General features: G+C 39.0%; 1 protein-coding gene across 5 annotated transcripts in view; it reads left to right on the top strand.

Annotated features, from left to right (window-relative positions):
- Positions 1–15,032, top strand: part of WIPF3 (WAS/WASL interacting protein family member 3) — a 34,804-nt gene that overhangs the window by 12,219 nt on the left and 7,553 nt on the right. For 4 of the 5 annotated variants that reach the window (XM_059477154.1, XM_059477179.1, XM_059477163.1 and 1 more), the window contains one exon: positions 1,433–1,602. In XM_059477154.1, coding sequence (XP_059333137.1) covers positions 1,486–1,602 — 117 coding nt within the window. In that variant the 5' untranslated portion in view covers positions 1,433–1,485. Of the gene's footprint in view, positions 1–1,432; positions 1,603–14,032; positions 14,126–15,032 lie in introns of those variants that run through there. The other variant, XM_059477187.1, reaches the window with a different exon arrangement.

The following is a 15,032-nucleotide window of genomic DNA, read 5'->3' on the forward strand; positions in this document are numbered from 1 at the left end:
TAGAAAAGGAGAAAAATACTCATGACATTATTGGGATATTGTTCATGTACTCTAGGTAGGAAGTGAACAAGTCTGCATGTACATTTTAATTTCACTGCCTCTTCCAATCTAACCCTCTAGCAAAACAGCCAAATATTCCACTCAAGACTATAACTTGCCTCATTTCTATGCTATCTCCTCTCTTGAACTTTTCCAGATTTAACTGTCATGCCTTCTCCCTACACAGATGATTCTGGAAAAGCATGGAGTGCCTGTTTTTAAAAATGAAGGGAGAAGGAAGGGGAATAGGTTCTGGGAATTATGGTCTTTTTAACTTAACATCAATTTCTAGTAAAACATTAAAATGTGAAAAATGTTTCTAAGACCTTTCAGGAGTCAGGGAAACAAATTATGACCTAGAGAGATGTATAAAGAGTAAATGTGAGAAACCAATGTAATTTCTTGTTAAGATAAAGCCTTGCAGAAAGAAAAGACAGAGCATATTACATATTTTGTGTTATAGTAGGGCTTTTTACACTGTTTCATATAACATTGTGAAGAGTCTCAGAAAATAATCATGACATGATGGATGTAGAACAAGATGTAAAATTAGATGTGTTTGGAGCCTTTATCCAAGTGTCACTATCAAAAGATTTCAAGCATGGCTTGCATAGGCCTCCTTTGGCACTGCCTAGTACTTTCATTTGCAACTTCAAAATACAGGGGTTTCTTGTTAACTTTAATGATGACTGAGTCATGCTGAGGGCATGGTTAGGTATGAAAATCAGTGAGTGATGCACTGTCATTCTACAAAAGATTTTTTTTAAAAAAAGAAAAGCATATAGCTCTTGTTGGAAGATATGTGCCTTTTTGTCATTGTATTACTAAAGAATTGTGAAAATTAACATTTAAAAATGGCAGGAAAACCACTTGACTTTAACACTTGAGATGTCTGGTCCTTGATATTATATAATTTGGTAATTGAAGCATTAATTTGCAGAATTATTTCTTTATTTATTAAATCATGAGGGGCTTAAAAAGTCCCTTACTCTCTCCTTAGAGCATCAAACCTCTGGCTTAAAGTCAACTGAGGTTTTGTCCCAGCAGGAGCGTCTACATGTGGTCGGCTGTGATTTGTTCTCTGCAGAATTGCATTTCAGGGCTATGGGCTAGGTTAAGGCAAGATGTAATAGTTGGACAGGCTAGCATCTATGAATTTGGTACTCATGGCACTGGTCCAGATCCGTGAACTTGTTCTTTAGATGTATGTTGTCATCATAACTGTAATGAGGCTGCTCGTGCTGTACTTTTGGAAGCAGTGCAGTATAAAAGTCTTCACTCTGCTGAGAGCTAGATATTTTGGCCGATTCAGCTTGCAGTGTATAAACCCATTCCTCTCTGTTTTTCTTTTTATTCTTCCACTTTTCCTTTTCCTCCCTTCGTTCTCCTCAAGGACATAGACTGGCAATATTTTTCACAACTGGGTGAAGCTAGAAATCCGAGCAGATGCCTGTGCCACCACCGCCGCCGCCACCTCCTCCTCCACCACCTCCACCACCACCTTCTGCAGGGCCCCCTCCACCACCACCACCACCACTGGTAAGATTGACTTTTCATTTCTGTGTGCAAAAGCTTAGCTGTAGTAGTCAGCTCAGAGCCCACAGGGTTTTGGCATGGATATTCACAGCAAGTATCTGGGGCAGATGTTTGTTTTGCTGGCACTGATTCTGTTCTGATTACAGCAGTGATCTCCAGAGTGGGGTGTGTGAGATGATCCATTGATATGTGGGATGAAAATACTGCAACTTCAGTCATATATGTGAATATTTTATAAAGAAATAAACCTATGTGTTTTGGGGTGCACGCTCAAAAATTTTGTTACTGCTAGGAGTGCATGATCAAAAGGTTTTGAGATGATTAGAGTGCATATGGTGAGAATTTAGCATTTGTGAATTCTTTTCCAGCCAAAGGGAATTCATTTTTCTATTGGTAATGCTACAGATGGTAAGTATTAATTTCTTCCTCCTTTTTCTTACAGCTTCTATTAAGACTCACAGTGTTCAGCTGTACATTTTGCCCTTTCTAGCACACAGTGTCTTCCTGGGGATACAGCACAATATTCTTTTGTACATGTGCAGGAACAATTACAGCTTGTAGCAGATCATTACTGTGTGTGTCATGAAGTAGAACATGTGCCTTGCCAGCATGTTTGCAATAAGAGGAGGATGCTCTGGGTGAACTTTCAGGGTATTACATTTTCATACCTTCACAATCAATTACTGTACTTATTGTAAAACCTGTTTAAGTAATTCCTTAAATTCTGTGATCCATTGGTCATAACCTGTTTCTGCATTGAAATTCTTAGACTGTTTTTGAAAAAGGGAACCTGGCATGGTTTGTTCTAGTCATAAAATCTCCCCTGACTTTTTTTCATACATTTTTCCGTCACTGCTGTGGTTATTTGCAGAGTATGGTAGACTGTGTAGCAAAACAGTACATGGTACTTAAAATGTACTTCAAGTGTACTTCAAGTTTATTTTTTTTTAAGAACTACATTTCTCTGTTGCATTCCTTGGCATCTCTGCCTATTTCATTCCCAGGAAGGTTGGTTGATTTTGTTTGGTATTGTTCATAATGCTCTTATTTTATCTTTTTTTTTCCAGAAGGAGGTTTCTTTGCAAGTTTCTTTCTGCTACTTTACAGGCCGAACAATTTTGTAAAACTCCCCATGAGTTGTGGAGATGAAGAGGAGGAGGATAAAGACAGCAAATCAAATAAGCAGTGTTTGATTCTTTTCAGCATTCAGCTTCAACTTTGGCACCAGGAGCAGTGTTTCCAATTAGCAATTCTTCTGGGCTGGTACACAACCTATACTTAGATGCTGAAATAAGTGGGCTGCATATTGTGAGCAGCTTAATGCTTACAACTGCAATTAAACTCAACAGAAGCTACAAATGTTCTTATCCTAATAAATTTAGATCAGTAAAGTATCTAGAGACATTTTTAGACTCCTCTAACATACACCAATTATAAATGACTTGAGAAAACTAAAAGGACCCCTAAGGGTCATTATGAACAAGTTTAGGATTTTTGTTTCCGCTTCCCTTTTCTGACAATTAAACCCACTCCTGTGGCAGGGTTTTGATACAAGAAGGCTTGTTTTCATATTGTAGTTGGATCATTCTGTTTCAAATGGATGGTCTCTCTATAAGTCATGCAGAATTTTGAGTCAGCTCCATCTTGGTGACATGATACATACTAGATGTGTTTCTAGTTATTGTCTGATATTGAAGCTTTGCTTTTAATAAGTCTTGATACTAAAAAGAGTATATGAATCAACACAAATAATTAATAAAATAGCATGGTAGGACATTGTTTTTTCTGCAACAGCAAAATTACTTTTCCCTGTCAAAACTGAATGAGAGACAGGATCAGGAATCTGCCTGGTGAGTTCAGCAGAAGCACAGAGTAGGAGGCTGCTCTCCAGCTGGTGCCAAGTTACAGAGTAAAACCTTATAGTTGGGGAGTCTTCAGAAACTTGCTACAGACCCTATTTTCTTTTACTGGTAAGCCCTTTTCTAGAAATTGGCATTTGTCTTTTACAGTTGCTGATCTCCTCAGCTGTTGTTACAGCTGCTAGATCTACAGTTGGGGATGGAAGAAGGAAAAATTTTTACAGGCGTATAGCTTTAAGGAAAACCTACAAAGCAAATAACTTATTATTTGCCCAACAGCTGGAGAAGTTCCAAAGTAAACAGCACAGTGATTTTTATTATACTGGTATGATTAAATCAGAGTATGATTTGCATGTCAGAAATTAAAAGTTAGGTTTTAATTTTACTATTGATATGTGGGTGAGCCACTTGTTTAATTTATGTGATTTATGTTAAAAGAAAAATGTCTGTGTGTAGTGGACACACAGGACCTGTAGTTTTTCATTATGCTATTGCAGGGGTACCACGGACTTGTCTTGCTTTTCTAGTTATGGATGAGAACTATACTTTCCTCTTGCTTTCACTATCAAGAGATTTTGAGCAGAAGTAGTCACCACATTATGTTTCCTCTGCACATTTTCTTTGCTAATATTGTGAGCCTTGATCCCAAATAATTTTGTAATCCTTACTTCATGGAAATTCTAATCACTGATGGCACATAACTTTTTTGTCCTGTTGAATCTTAAGGCAGAAGAAACTTCCTTCCTAGTGTTTTTTGGCCTTGTCCCTACTGTTTTCTAAGACTTTTGCACTTGCTGATATTCTGTAAGTACTTGCACTGAATTTTGTTCACAAAAGTTGTTACAAGACAATGCAAAGTGATTTGGAGATGGTATTTTAGACATGCTAAGAGCCACCTGTGCCCAACAGCTAAAAAAACTACTGGCTGTTAGACCAAACTTAAAAGGAAACAAATTGCTGGATTTCTCAGGAGGGAATGGTGGGATGTCTGCTGTAGCAGATGCAGGTGGCTGAGTCAAAATGCAAATACAGCTAATTAGATTAATTGACCATGTCTTCAAATGCCTACCTTCTGGGGGGTCATAGAGATGAGAGGGGTGAGTAGGCAGAATAAAACTATGCCCTGATGTATTTTCTGGCACTGGCTTATAGAATTTGATTCTCTTTATGTTCCCTTTTCCTCTACACCTTAACAAAGCACACTTACACAGGAGGCTTTTTCTAAAGCTCTTTTAGTTTATGGGCATGCCATGTAAGGTAGGTTGTTTTAGTAGTTTTTGTTGGTGGTCATGGGGATGAAGTTGGTAGTTGTGGGTTATTTTTAAAGCTTTCTGCTCATGAAAAATTTAATTCTATTCCCAATCTATTTCTTTTACCAGTCCTGCCTTTAGGCTTGGCATATGAGGCAACCAGGTTAGTTTTGGCTTGTCATATTTTCTGGAGTGTGTGTCACCACTGAGATGATTCAAATTTTTCTCTACCTAATTTCCCAAGAAAAGGATCAAGAGAGAATTTTGCTTTGATAAACCCTGTTCACTTATTACCTGCAGGGAAGGCTGCTCACTGCTGTGTGGCCTCTGTATATATGAATTTGTAATGTTAAGATCAGTCATCACCTATTAAAATGTTAATATTGGAGGAAGTGTGGATGTGTAGCAGCCCTGCTGGGTTGTGCCTTACTCAGAGATGTTTGTTTAATGATTCATGTGTTTGTGGAGTTTAAGAAAATACTTCTGTTCTCTTTAGAATTGTTATGAATAAAGTCTTAGCATAGAAATTAACCCCCAAAATCACAATGGATCAGATAATTAAAGCTCATAAAGTAGCACCAAGTGTTTATTTGCTGCCTTGTTGCACACTAGAAACAAGGCTAGCAGAAGGAGAAAGTAAAATGCTTACTTTGGTGATAGAAATGTGAACCTTGAAACAATGGTGAATGCTAGAATAGCATGTGGATTAAGCATAATAATTACCTCATTCTTATTAAGAATTCTAAAAAATTAAAAACAGAATGACTGTTGTAGATAAACCTGTCAGTGTTTACCAAGTTTTTTATTCTCTTCTTATTTTCTACTCTGTAATAGAAAACTCAGAAAAGCAATTCCTCATGATATAATGTTATGATAAAATCCTGATTTACACAGAAGGATTTCTGAGGTTGAGCAAAACATCACCTGATAGTTTTCCTTGGGGGGGGGTGTTTTTTCCCCTCCTTCATGCAGTTGTTAGATTGAAAACCTTGCTGAGCTGTTTCCTTCAGCTTCACAAGAATTTCAGAGAGCTACAGTGTTCATCTGAAGTTGTGTGGGAGTTGGTTTTGTTCCTCTGACATTTAGCACTACTGTTCTTTGGAAAGAGAACAAACAGCATATGTAAAACATCTTGGCTGAAGATAATGATGATTTATGGTATTTTGATTTGATCTTACCAAATATAGTATGAGTGAATGTGCACATATGAGCACTCATATGCATAAATTTTTGGTCATGCTTGCTAATTATTTATTGTAAAAATTAAAGTAATCTCTCAAGTTTCTATTCAGACCCCTAGACATGCAAGTGTAATACTGAAAGAACAGCATTGTGCATGGTGCCAAGAGCAAAATAGTTAGGAATGTGTTTATTAAAATTTTATCTGAGGTGTAAGATCATATTTAGTACTTTGTCATGGAGCCTAGGGAGATACTAAAGCACAGTATTTATTGCTGATAGGTAAAACACACCGGAGTGAGGGAAAGTGCAGGCTTGGTAATCTTGTTGCTGACTGACTGATCATACAGACTGTGCTGAGGGCTGGACAAAGCACAGCTGAAATTTTTGAGTGCTTTGTTCCAGATGAAATAAAGCATACTGAATTTACAGTGTTTTAATAATATATCATATCTCACACCATCTGCTTTCATAAAGAAGTGAGAGTCAATCATGTAAAAAAAAAAAAAAGCTGTATCTTTGTGTGATTTTGTGTGGTTTGACTTAATTTTCAGCTGTTGGAAAATTGAGATTGCATAGCTGTGGTGTCTCAAAGTGTTGCTGCTGTAGCTTTCTCTATTTCTGGTCGAGAAACACAGAGTAAGTGGGAGCTGTGAAATGTAGGAAAGATGAAAAGAAAACATAAATACTAGACTGTCATTGCTCTGTTTCATCTGGACAGGTACGGGGCATGGATTGCATGTAGTTCCTAGCTGCTAATCTTCTTGAATGCTTCACTTAAGAACTCTTATGTCACTATTTTAAATATATTTAGAGAATGTTCTGCAGGTTTCTTCATAATGTCATATGTCTGAGTGGAATGGAATGCATTTGAAGAGCATTCTTTCTCTTCGTTTTTCATCTGTATAATATACAAGTATGGAAATTGCAGAGTGGATTTACCAGCTGTAAATGATCGAGCCCAGGTACCAGAAGCAGCCTAGCTGCAAACAACTAACAGGTTAATTTACCATTCTAACCACAAAGTAATAATGCCCTTAATAGCCCATCTCTAGTGTATGCAGTGGCTACATATTACATTCCATCTGTCAATTAATATTATACTTTTAGCCTTTTAATTAAAAGAGAGCTCAAAATTATAGCAGCACTTGAGTAGGACTTCTCTGAATGACTGGAAGGTGAGAGTGCAAGAAATGCCAATTTCTCGTTGTTCTCTCTTGGGTTAACCATAATTTTGTGTGGATGCTAAAAGAAGTTTTAGAATGATCAGTAGCTTCTGCACAGGTAACTGGGTATGAGAAATAGCCTAGTGTTCTTAGAGATTAAATTGTGATGTGTACAGGTTGTTACCTGCTGAAGGTTTTGTTGCCCCTTCTAATGGTATCCCTTGTCATTCTGGGGAATCTGCAGTGGTAGGCAGAGAGAATAAACAGTGCTAGTGTCACCAGCTCCCATGGCAATGTTTTCAGCCTTGTGCTGTTTGACATTTTCATTGCAATGCCAGGCCCTCAGATTTCCTTGTTTATGTAAGAGTTTTCCCTTTCTTTTCATTGATACAGAGGCTATCATGGGACTTCAAATCACAAAATTTTAGAAATCAATAAATGAAGTCCAGAATTAGCTTTTGAAGCCAGTCTCAGGGTATTTTTGGTATTTGACTTGTGATCTTTCTGGACTGCTGGGAAACACTTTTAGAGTAGTTTAAATTTTATACTGCCTTAATTTTGATGGCTTCTGTTACTGCATGTTTTCTTTTAGTACAAGAATAGTCAGAATTTACATTTAAAATGCGGGTGTCAGAAAGTTAAATACCTACAGAAAAGCTCAGCAGGTACAAATGATCCTACTTATTCTGTTGCATTTTTTGTATTCAGGTACAGAAATCTAGCAACCCACACTGGAAAACCTTAAGTGCACCCTAGTGAATAACCCCCCTGCTCCATTTGAGGCAGGAGCAGTTGAACCCTTTAGTATACAAGATTTTATATTATCTGATACAGTGGTGCTAGCATAAGGGACAAAGGGTTTCTTGGGTGCAGTGGTATTTAAATACCACCAGTGATTCCTGGTGGTATTTAAAATGAGCACTGGGAACATAGATTTGGAAGAAAGTCGCTCCTGCTATGCTGGTTTTGTGTTTGTTCCCTGCCATTGTGTGTGGTGGTTGCTTTGAGCAGGTGCAGCGCAGGCACCAGGCTCTGCTAACACTGAAAGGCCTCACTGCTTGGGACTAAAGCCAGGACTAGGCGGTGGCTGTAGTGCCAGGAAGAGATCTGAAACAACTTTTGCACTGCTTCCCTGGCTGGGAGCTGAGAAACAAGGTTGGGGTAGACTCAGCCTATCTAAGTACACACGTTGCTCGGTGACCTTTTCAACCTGAAGGCTCAGACTGCAGAACTTTGTGCCGTGGAGACTGAGATCATGGGTGATCAGTACTGAGCTGGGTGTAGGTGCAATTGTCAAGTGCTGGTCCTGTCATTCTGTTGAAACAATTATTTCATAAGCTGCCAGGAAGCAATTTGGCAGGTTCCCTCATGTGGGTTCCCTCAGAAAAGTTGGCTGGAGAGTGACCCCTCGCATGGGAAGCATTTGAAGCTCAGCTTGCTAGAAGGCTGAGAGAGTGCCACGTTTGCCCAGGCAGACCACGTGCCAAGAATTAATTGGTCTCGTCCTATGCCACACAGCAGAAACACAGAAGTGGCTCTGATCTTCCAAATGACTGTGCAGGTAGAGTCATGCACTGTGGTGAGGTCTCCCATAATTAAAAAGCTTTAAATTAGAGGTCAGCACTCTCTTGTGAACAGAACCAAAACTGTCAGGTACCAGATCTCCCAAGCTTGTTTAGAAAAAAGCAGTTTAAAATACTTAAAATAAAAAAGACATCTACTTTGTTGTTCAGACTTGTTAGATTTTTCCTTAAACTGGAAGGGGGGATTATTTTGATTATTTTATTTTGTATTTGACAGTGCATGAGTGAGACCACACCTGATGCATGTGTAATGGAAATACAAGAGGGATGACCGTGTTTTTCTGTATTCCAGTTTGTGTGATGTGCTGGAAACTCAGTTTATTATTTTAATAAGCTTCTTCTTTTTGTTGCTACTGCTTTTCTTGGCACATTCCCGGTGAAGACTTTGGCTGCTGGTTTGAGAATTCTTTGTAAAAGCAATGCTCTTGCCTGCTGGGCAAACTGTTTCTGCTGCAAATGTAAAATCATTGCTTCCTGGCATAATTCAAAACTAGTAATAGTGGATTGATCTTGGAATCAAGTTCCAAATTCCTCTGGGGTTTCAGATTTCATGCTGAGCTACAATTGGATAGATGACTTTTATAATCCTGTGCATTGTCAAGGAAGACATGCTGGTCAGCTTACACTGAAATTTCTGGTCAACTTTCCATGTTTTACTTTGTTCCAAAAGAACCTCATTCTTTTAGTAAAAAGTTAGACATTGTACTTTGTTAGACTGTTCTGGCATCTTACTGGCAATACTACTTTTTTCTGTCAGTTCTGCTTTTGGAAAGGATGCAGTCCTTGAGGAGCTGAATTCGTTTGAATACCTTAGTCCTGATGGTTACAGAACTCTCCTTATGGAACTCTTGTGGTCAGCAGCTTGTGGTTAAGTGGAAGGAAGCTACAGAGTAGGTCGCTTGCAAGCAGGTCTCCCCTGTTCTTGGTCCACTCTTTTTTATCATCAGTGGTCCCAGAAGGGTATTTTAACACACTCATGCCCTTTGAGGCCCCTTACGCAAGAGCTCTGCCCTTCCAGACTGTTGTGAGCACCAATCCAGTGCCTGCCCTTCCTTCAAAGGAGTAGGAGATTTGTGGCTGGATGGGGACCCAGTTATCATCTCTCCCTTCATTCTCCACTGCTTGGAAAGTCTTGTGGTGCCATATGGGTAGTAAGAACATTCATCATCCTTCCTCAGATGATTTACCAACCACAAACAAGCTGTGTTTTTCTCTCCTATTTCAGCTATCTCTGACATGACGCACATTCTGCATTAGGCAGCCAGCTTCACCTTTTTTGTCCTCTTTCCTGAAAAATCTGTATTTGTTTACACCAGAATTTTGGTTATTGTTAATATTGAAATAATGTTTGGGGAATTTTGTTATATTTCCAGTGGTTTCTGCTCTTTCTTGATGTTTTAGACATACCTTATTTAAGGTTTAGATGTTTTAGTTGTTTTTCATTATTGACAGACATTTTCTTTGACCAGAGCTGGCACTATCACAATACTGACTACACTGCCTCCACAGCTCTTGCTTGTTTTGCCCTACCTGCTGTTTTAGACGCTGGTTTTAATTGTCCACTGTCATGTTTGTAGGCTTTTTCTCTTGCATTTTTTAGTTTGCGTCTCTGAATCATGACAGATTGGATGCCAGAGAAGGCCAGGACTGGCTCAGGAACAATTTTTTTTCCCCCCATAAATATTTGTCTCTGTGATCAAATACCCTTTATCCTAGAGCTTTCTGCTTAGCCTTTATCTTGCTGCACTCTCTCTCCCTTCCTTAAAAGCCAAACCTCAGGAGTTTCTTGCTGCAGTGGTGAAAATCACTTGCCTCAGCCTGGATCTGTGCAGGTTTGGCTGAGCATGGCAGAGAAAAATAAGAAAGCAAGGGGTGTCCTCAGTCTTTTTTTCCACTAAAATATATGCTGCTTGTGCCTTCTGCCAGTACCTGTGCTTGATCTCTGCATTGAATCTGGGGGATTTTTTCTACAGGAGGAAAAACTGGTAATGGGAGAGAAGAAGGTTAATTGCCACCAGAATCATAGAAATAATTTATATTGTCAGCAAAAGAGAGAGCTTTCCTTCTGCCCATAATAAAATTCCGATGGCAAATGTATTGATTGGTCTTAAATGTTATCGTTATATGTCTCACAAAATAATTAGGGAAAAGCTAAATATGTTTTGACTTTTTTTGTTTTAGTTTTTTATCTATTTCAGATAAATAAATAATCTTATGCACAGGTGTCTTCCCAGTGTTTCCTGTAAAATTTGACCAGGAGAAGGAATCTACTATGATGATACAATTCATTGCACATTAGAAGTGTAAATACTCGGTACTATTAAGTTCTCTGAGTAAAAGTATGTAGTGCCTTTGGATGGAATAATGCTTTATTTTATCTTACTTATGGCTCCTATCTAATTTAGAACTGGATCATTTTAGTACTGGATCATCTTTTCACATACCGGATAGGTTTACTCTGAAAGAAGGGCCCGTGACTGCCTGGCTATTGGGTTGTCCCAGAGGTTAGAGGTACATTTTTCCTGCAGCTGTCCTGTTTATGTAGATCTGTATTACCTGCAGTACTTTACAAATGCATTCAAGAGCATATTTAAAATCAGAGTAAATACAAGCCTTTTATGGGACAGTATGTATGAACTGTGACTGAACTACCTGTCCAGAGTCCAGAGGATTTCCCCTTTTCTGTGTGCAGGGGTACTCTTTAAAATCTGAAGATTATAATTAGTATTAATATAAATTTTTCCAAATGGCTGGTGTCTTCTGCATTTACATCACTTTAGTATCTGAGCACATATGTCTGTTAAATATTTTAAGTATCGTAGGAGCCCAGAGGGTAGGTCAATGCTCCCATCTGTCTTGCAGGATGTAAAGTGACATTCTGAAGGTGATGCAAATATCACAGCAGAGTGTACCCAGAAATGGAGCTCATTGCCATGGATTTCAGTCAGTTTTCCCTAGAAAAAGTCTCTCAGTTCTTAATTTGTCTGATACAACTCAATTTAGGGTATTAAGATTGTGATTATTCAGGGTCAAGCCTGGAGTGGTCCATGTATAGAAAGTGTAAAAATAGAGACTTGTTCTTCTAAACTAAGCAATCCACTTTCACAGAACTCCTAACTGGAAGTTACAAATCCCTAGCTGTGCTACTCCGCCACAGGGCGCTGCACCTCACCAAGTAACTCTGCACAGGACCTGGTGACTTGTGCTTCACAAAAACCACTTCTGCCAGAGAGGATCCAACCTTGATCTGAAGTATTATCAAGAGATTGATAATCCACTGCTGTCTGTGGCTTGTCTGTTTGCACCTCACATTAATTCACCAAATGCCTGTCTCTGCTGCTGAGTCCTCCCCACCATTCCCAGTACAAGTTGTCGTGTGCAGGCAGACCACCCCCCAGACTTCAAGGCTGACAGTCAAAACAGAGTTGCTGAAATCTGAGCTGTTGCCTCCAGTGTCTTGAGCACTTCTTTGCTCTTTCTTTTGCACCTCTAGGTTTCCACAATGTAATTTTAAAAATCTGGAGACCAGAACTGAGCTTGTGATTCCATTTTTGCTCACACTGTTTTCTCTGAAAGGATGAGAAATACTGGAGGAGTGTACTATCCTTCCTTGCCATACTTGCTAATTCAGGCTTGCTGCTGGAGCCCCCTTCTGGGTCCCGGTTTGTGGGACTTGGAATGCAGGCTTTAGTTTCAGGGATATGACCATTATTTGTAATATAGTCACTTTCAGTTTTACATTTGACGTTTTTACATTGTGCATTTTCTTTCTCCTTTCCCCCCTCCAAGTCGCAGCGGGGAAACATGTTTTGGTTTGTTGTTCTTTTCAAGCAACCTCAAGCTGCACTGATTTAGATCTCTCTCTATATTCATCTGTCCTCATTCATAGTTCCACTAGTCTAAGTTACCAGCTTCAAATTCTGAAATGTTTATTTCCAACATTGATGATTTACAGTCTGAAACATCACTCTAAAAAATATGATTTGATGATATTTTCCTATTTACAAGTATTTTGAAGACCTGACAGATAGCCAAAACATTAGTCCTATACTTTACTGCATATCATAGCTGAGTGTGTAATTTAGGACGCTGAAGACAAAACGTGGTGGAGTTGGGTGAGATGAAAAGGAAGTAATTCTTATGTTCAGGCTATTTACATGTGTGGTTTGTTCCATTCTGTTTCTAAGTATGTACTGAACGTGACGTTCATTGTGTCTGAAATAGTAGCAGAATAACCTAGTGGTTGCTAAGGTAATGAGAACCCAACCATTCCCTTACCAATTCCTGTAAATAAAGTATGGAATTTAATTTCACTCTGTGTTACCTGAGGCAGCTCTGGCATCTGATAAAAAAAATTATCTTCACATTCTTCTCCACTTCCCTTCTGATTTTCATTGAAATACTGAGATGTTTTTCTTTTTATAAATAAGTGAGGCTGCCCTGCAGATAGTGGGGTAGAAAGTAGCCTAAGAATTACATGTTTTGTCTTGCAGCTGTTTTCCCTCTGTAACTTAAAATGTATTTGTCTTCCTGCTGAAACACTTCTATTGCATGTGATCAGGGCTGAATATTTGACAGCCATAAGAGTTCCTCTTTGTTTTTCTCTTGATGCAGAACTTACATGTTTGTTGTCTGTGCTTGTGCTATGCAAGCACAGCATGATTGTGAATCCAAGATTTATTTCTTCATCAAAGAAAGGAAGGTTGTCACAAAAAACAATATGGTAAATTCAGAAATTTGCAAATGCTGGACACCAGTAGATGGTGAGATACTTACCTGGTGAAAAGATGCTTGGCAAGGATTATCACTGGCCTTGGAAGTGCGGGCAGCAAACAAAACATCCAAAGGAGCTCTGCCTGCTGTGAAACCAGGCACACTACACCCCAGACCATCTTGACTTTGTAATGGAAAAAAAGAATCCATATCAAGCTCCTCAGCAGTTAATCAATTATCCGAGTCCACCAGGCTGGGCATGGAAGATTGAATCTCTTATGTACATGAAGAGGAAGAAGAAACAGCTGGGGCATGGGATGGAGTTATGCTTGGAGTAGGGGAATCTGCTGTAAGAGAGAGGCAGCTTGTTATGCTGCATTATGGGATGGCAGAACAATAGTCCTGCTTTTTTATGCCACAGATTTTTGTCTTGCTTGTGTTACATCGATATCAAGTTATGGGTCACTTGCCACAAGTCACCTCAAGTTGTTATTTTAACCTAATAGCTGTCTGGGTATCAAGACTTTGTATTCTAATAGCCTGTCTGCCCAGAAAAGTAGATCTGGGAGGTGAAGTGGACAGCTGGCATAATTAATGGACACTTGAACCCAGAAATGAAAGACAGCTGCTAGGTCTAATTTTAAACATAGCTCTTGATCAGATCCCTCTAGATCTGCTTGTCCTGCCACAGCAAAGTCATTAGTGGGAGTAGAGACACAAGAAGTTGAAGATACTGGTAAAGAGCTTTTGTGAGGAAGGGAATCACCCTTGTTCCAGTTATGGTATTTCCATTTTTCACAGTAAGTACTGTTAACTTCCAGAGAACGGGAGTGGAAATGGTTTGTGGCTGGTACACGGTCCAACACCGCTGACACGGGCAGCTCTTCTGGGGCCTCGTAATGGGTAGTGGGACTCCCTGTTCTGCAAGTACGAGGGCAGGCAGCGCTATTTCAAACGAGGAAAATGTAACAGAATGGGGATTTTCCTAACATTTTAAAATAGCACGTGGTTACATATCAGCAGGTTGTAATTCCGAGTTTTTACATCAGAGTTCGAGAATGCGGCGGCGTTAGCGGCGGTCTGGAGCTCCATCTAGCGGGGCGGAGCAAATCCTACTGGCTGGGTTTGGGTTTTTTTAGCAAGTACAAAAATAACCACGAATAATATCGTACTGATAGGATTCTTCACTTGGGATTAACGAGTTAGACACATTATTAATTCAGCAGCTGGTTAAGTGTTTTCAAGTTTCTGTTTTGCTTTCAGAATGCCATTACCAAGCTGGGTTGGCTTTGGGGGTTTTTCAAGTGTGATGGTATTGTTCAGCTTTAGTACAACTATGGTGCTAAAATTAAGGGCTATGGAAACATTTCTGGTACTCGTTCTCTTTAGGGAGTTGTCTGATCTCTGGGAATTTTGGAAGCAAGCAGAACATTGCTCCTCTGATGTGAAGATTCTCCTCTATTAGACTGCTCTGTTAATCACAATAGGTTTAGGAATAACAGCTTTGTTATCTGCTTTTAAAAAGTGAAACTTCCAATTTTTTAAAATATATGCCTTTTTAATATATATAATGATAAACTTGAAGAAGTAAGAATAAAGAATAAGTTTTGTTTTATTAAAGAACTTTAAACTACAACTTGACTTTACACTTACCAAGCTTGGTTAGGATAGAAACGTTACAAAAACATAATTGTATTATTCTAAAGG

This window comes from Ammospiza nelsoni, chromosome 1, assembly GCF_027579445.1.
Source record: "Ammospiza nelsoni isolate bAmmNel1 chromosome 1, bAmmNel1.pri, whole genome shotgun sequence".
Lineage (NCBI taxonomy): Eukaryota > Metazoa > Chordata > Aves > Passeriformes > Passerellidae > Ammospiza > Ammospiza nelsoni.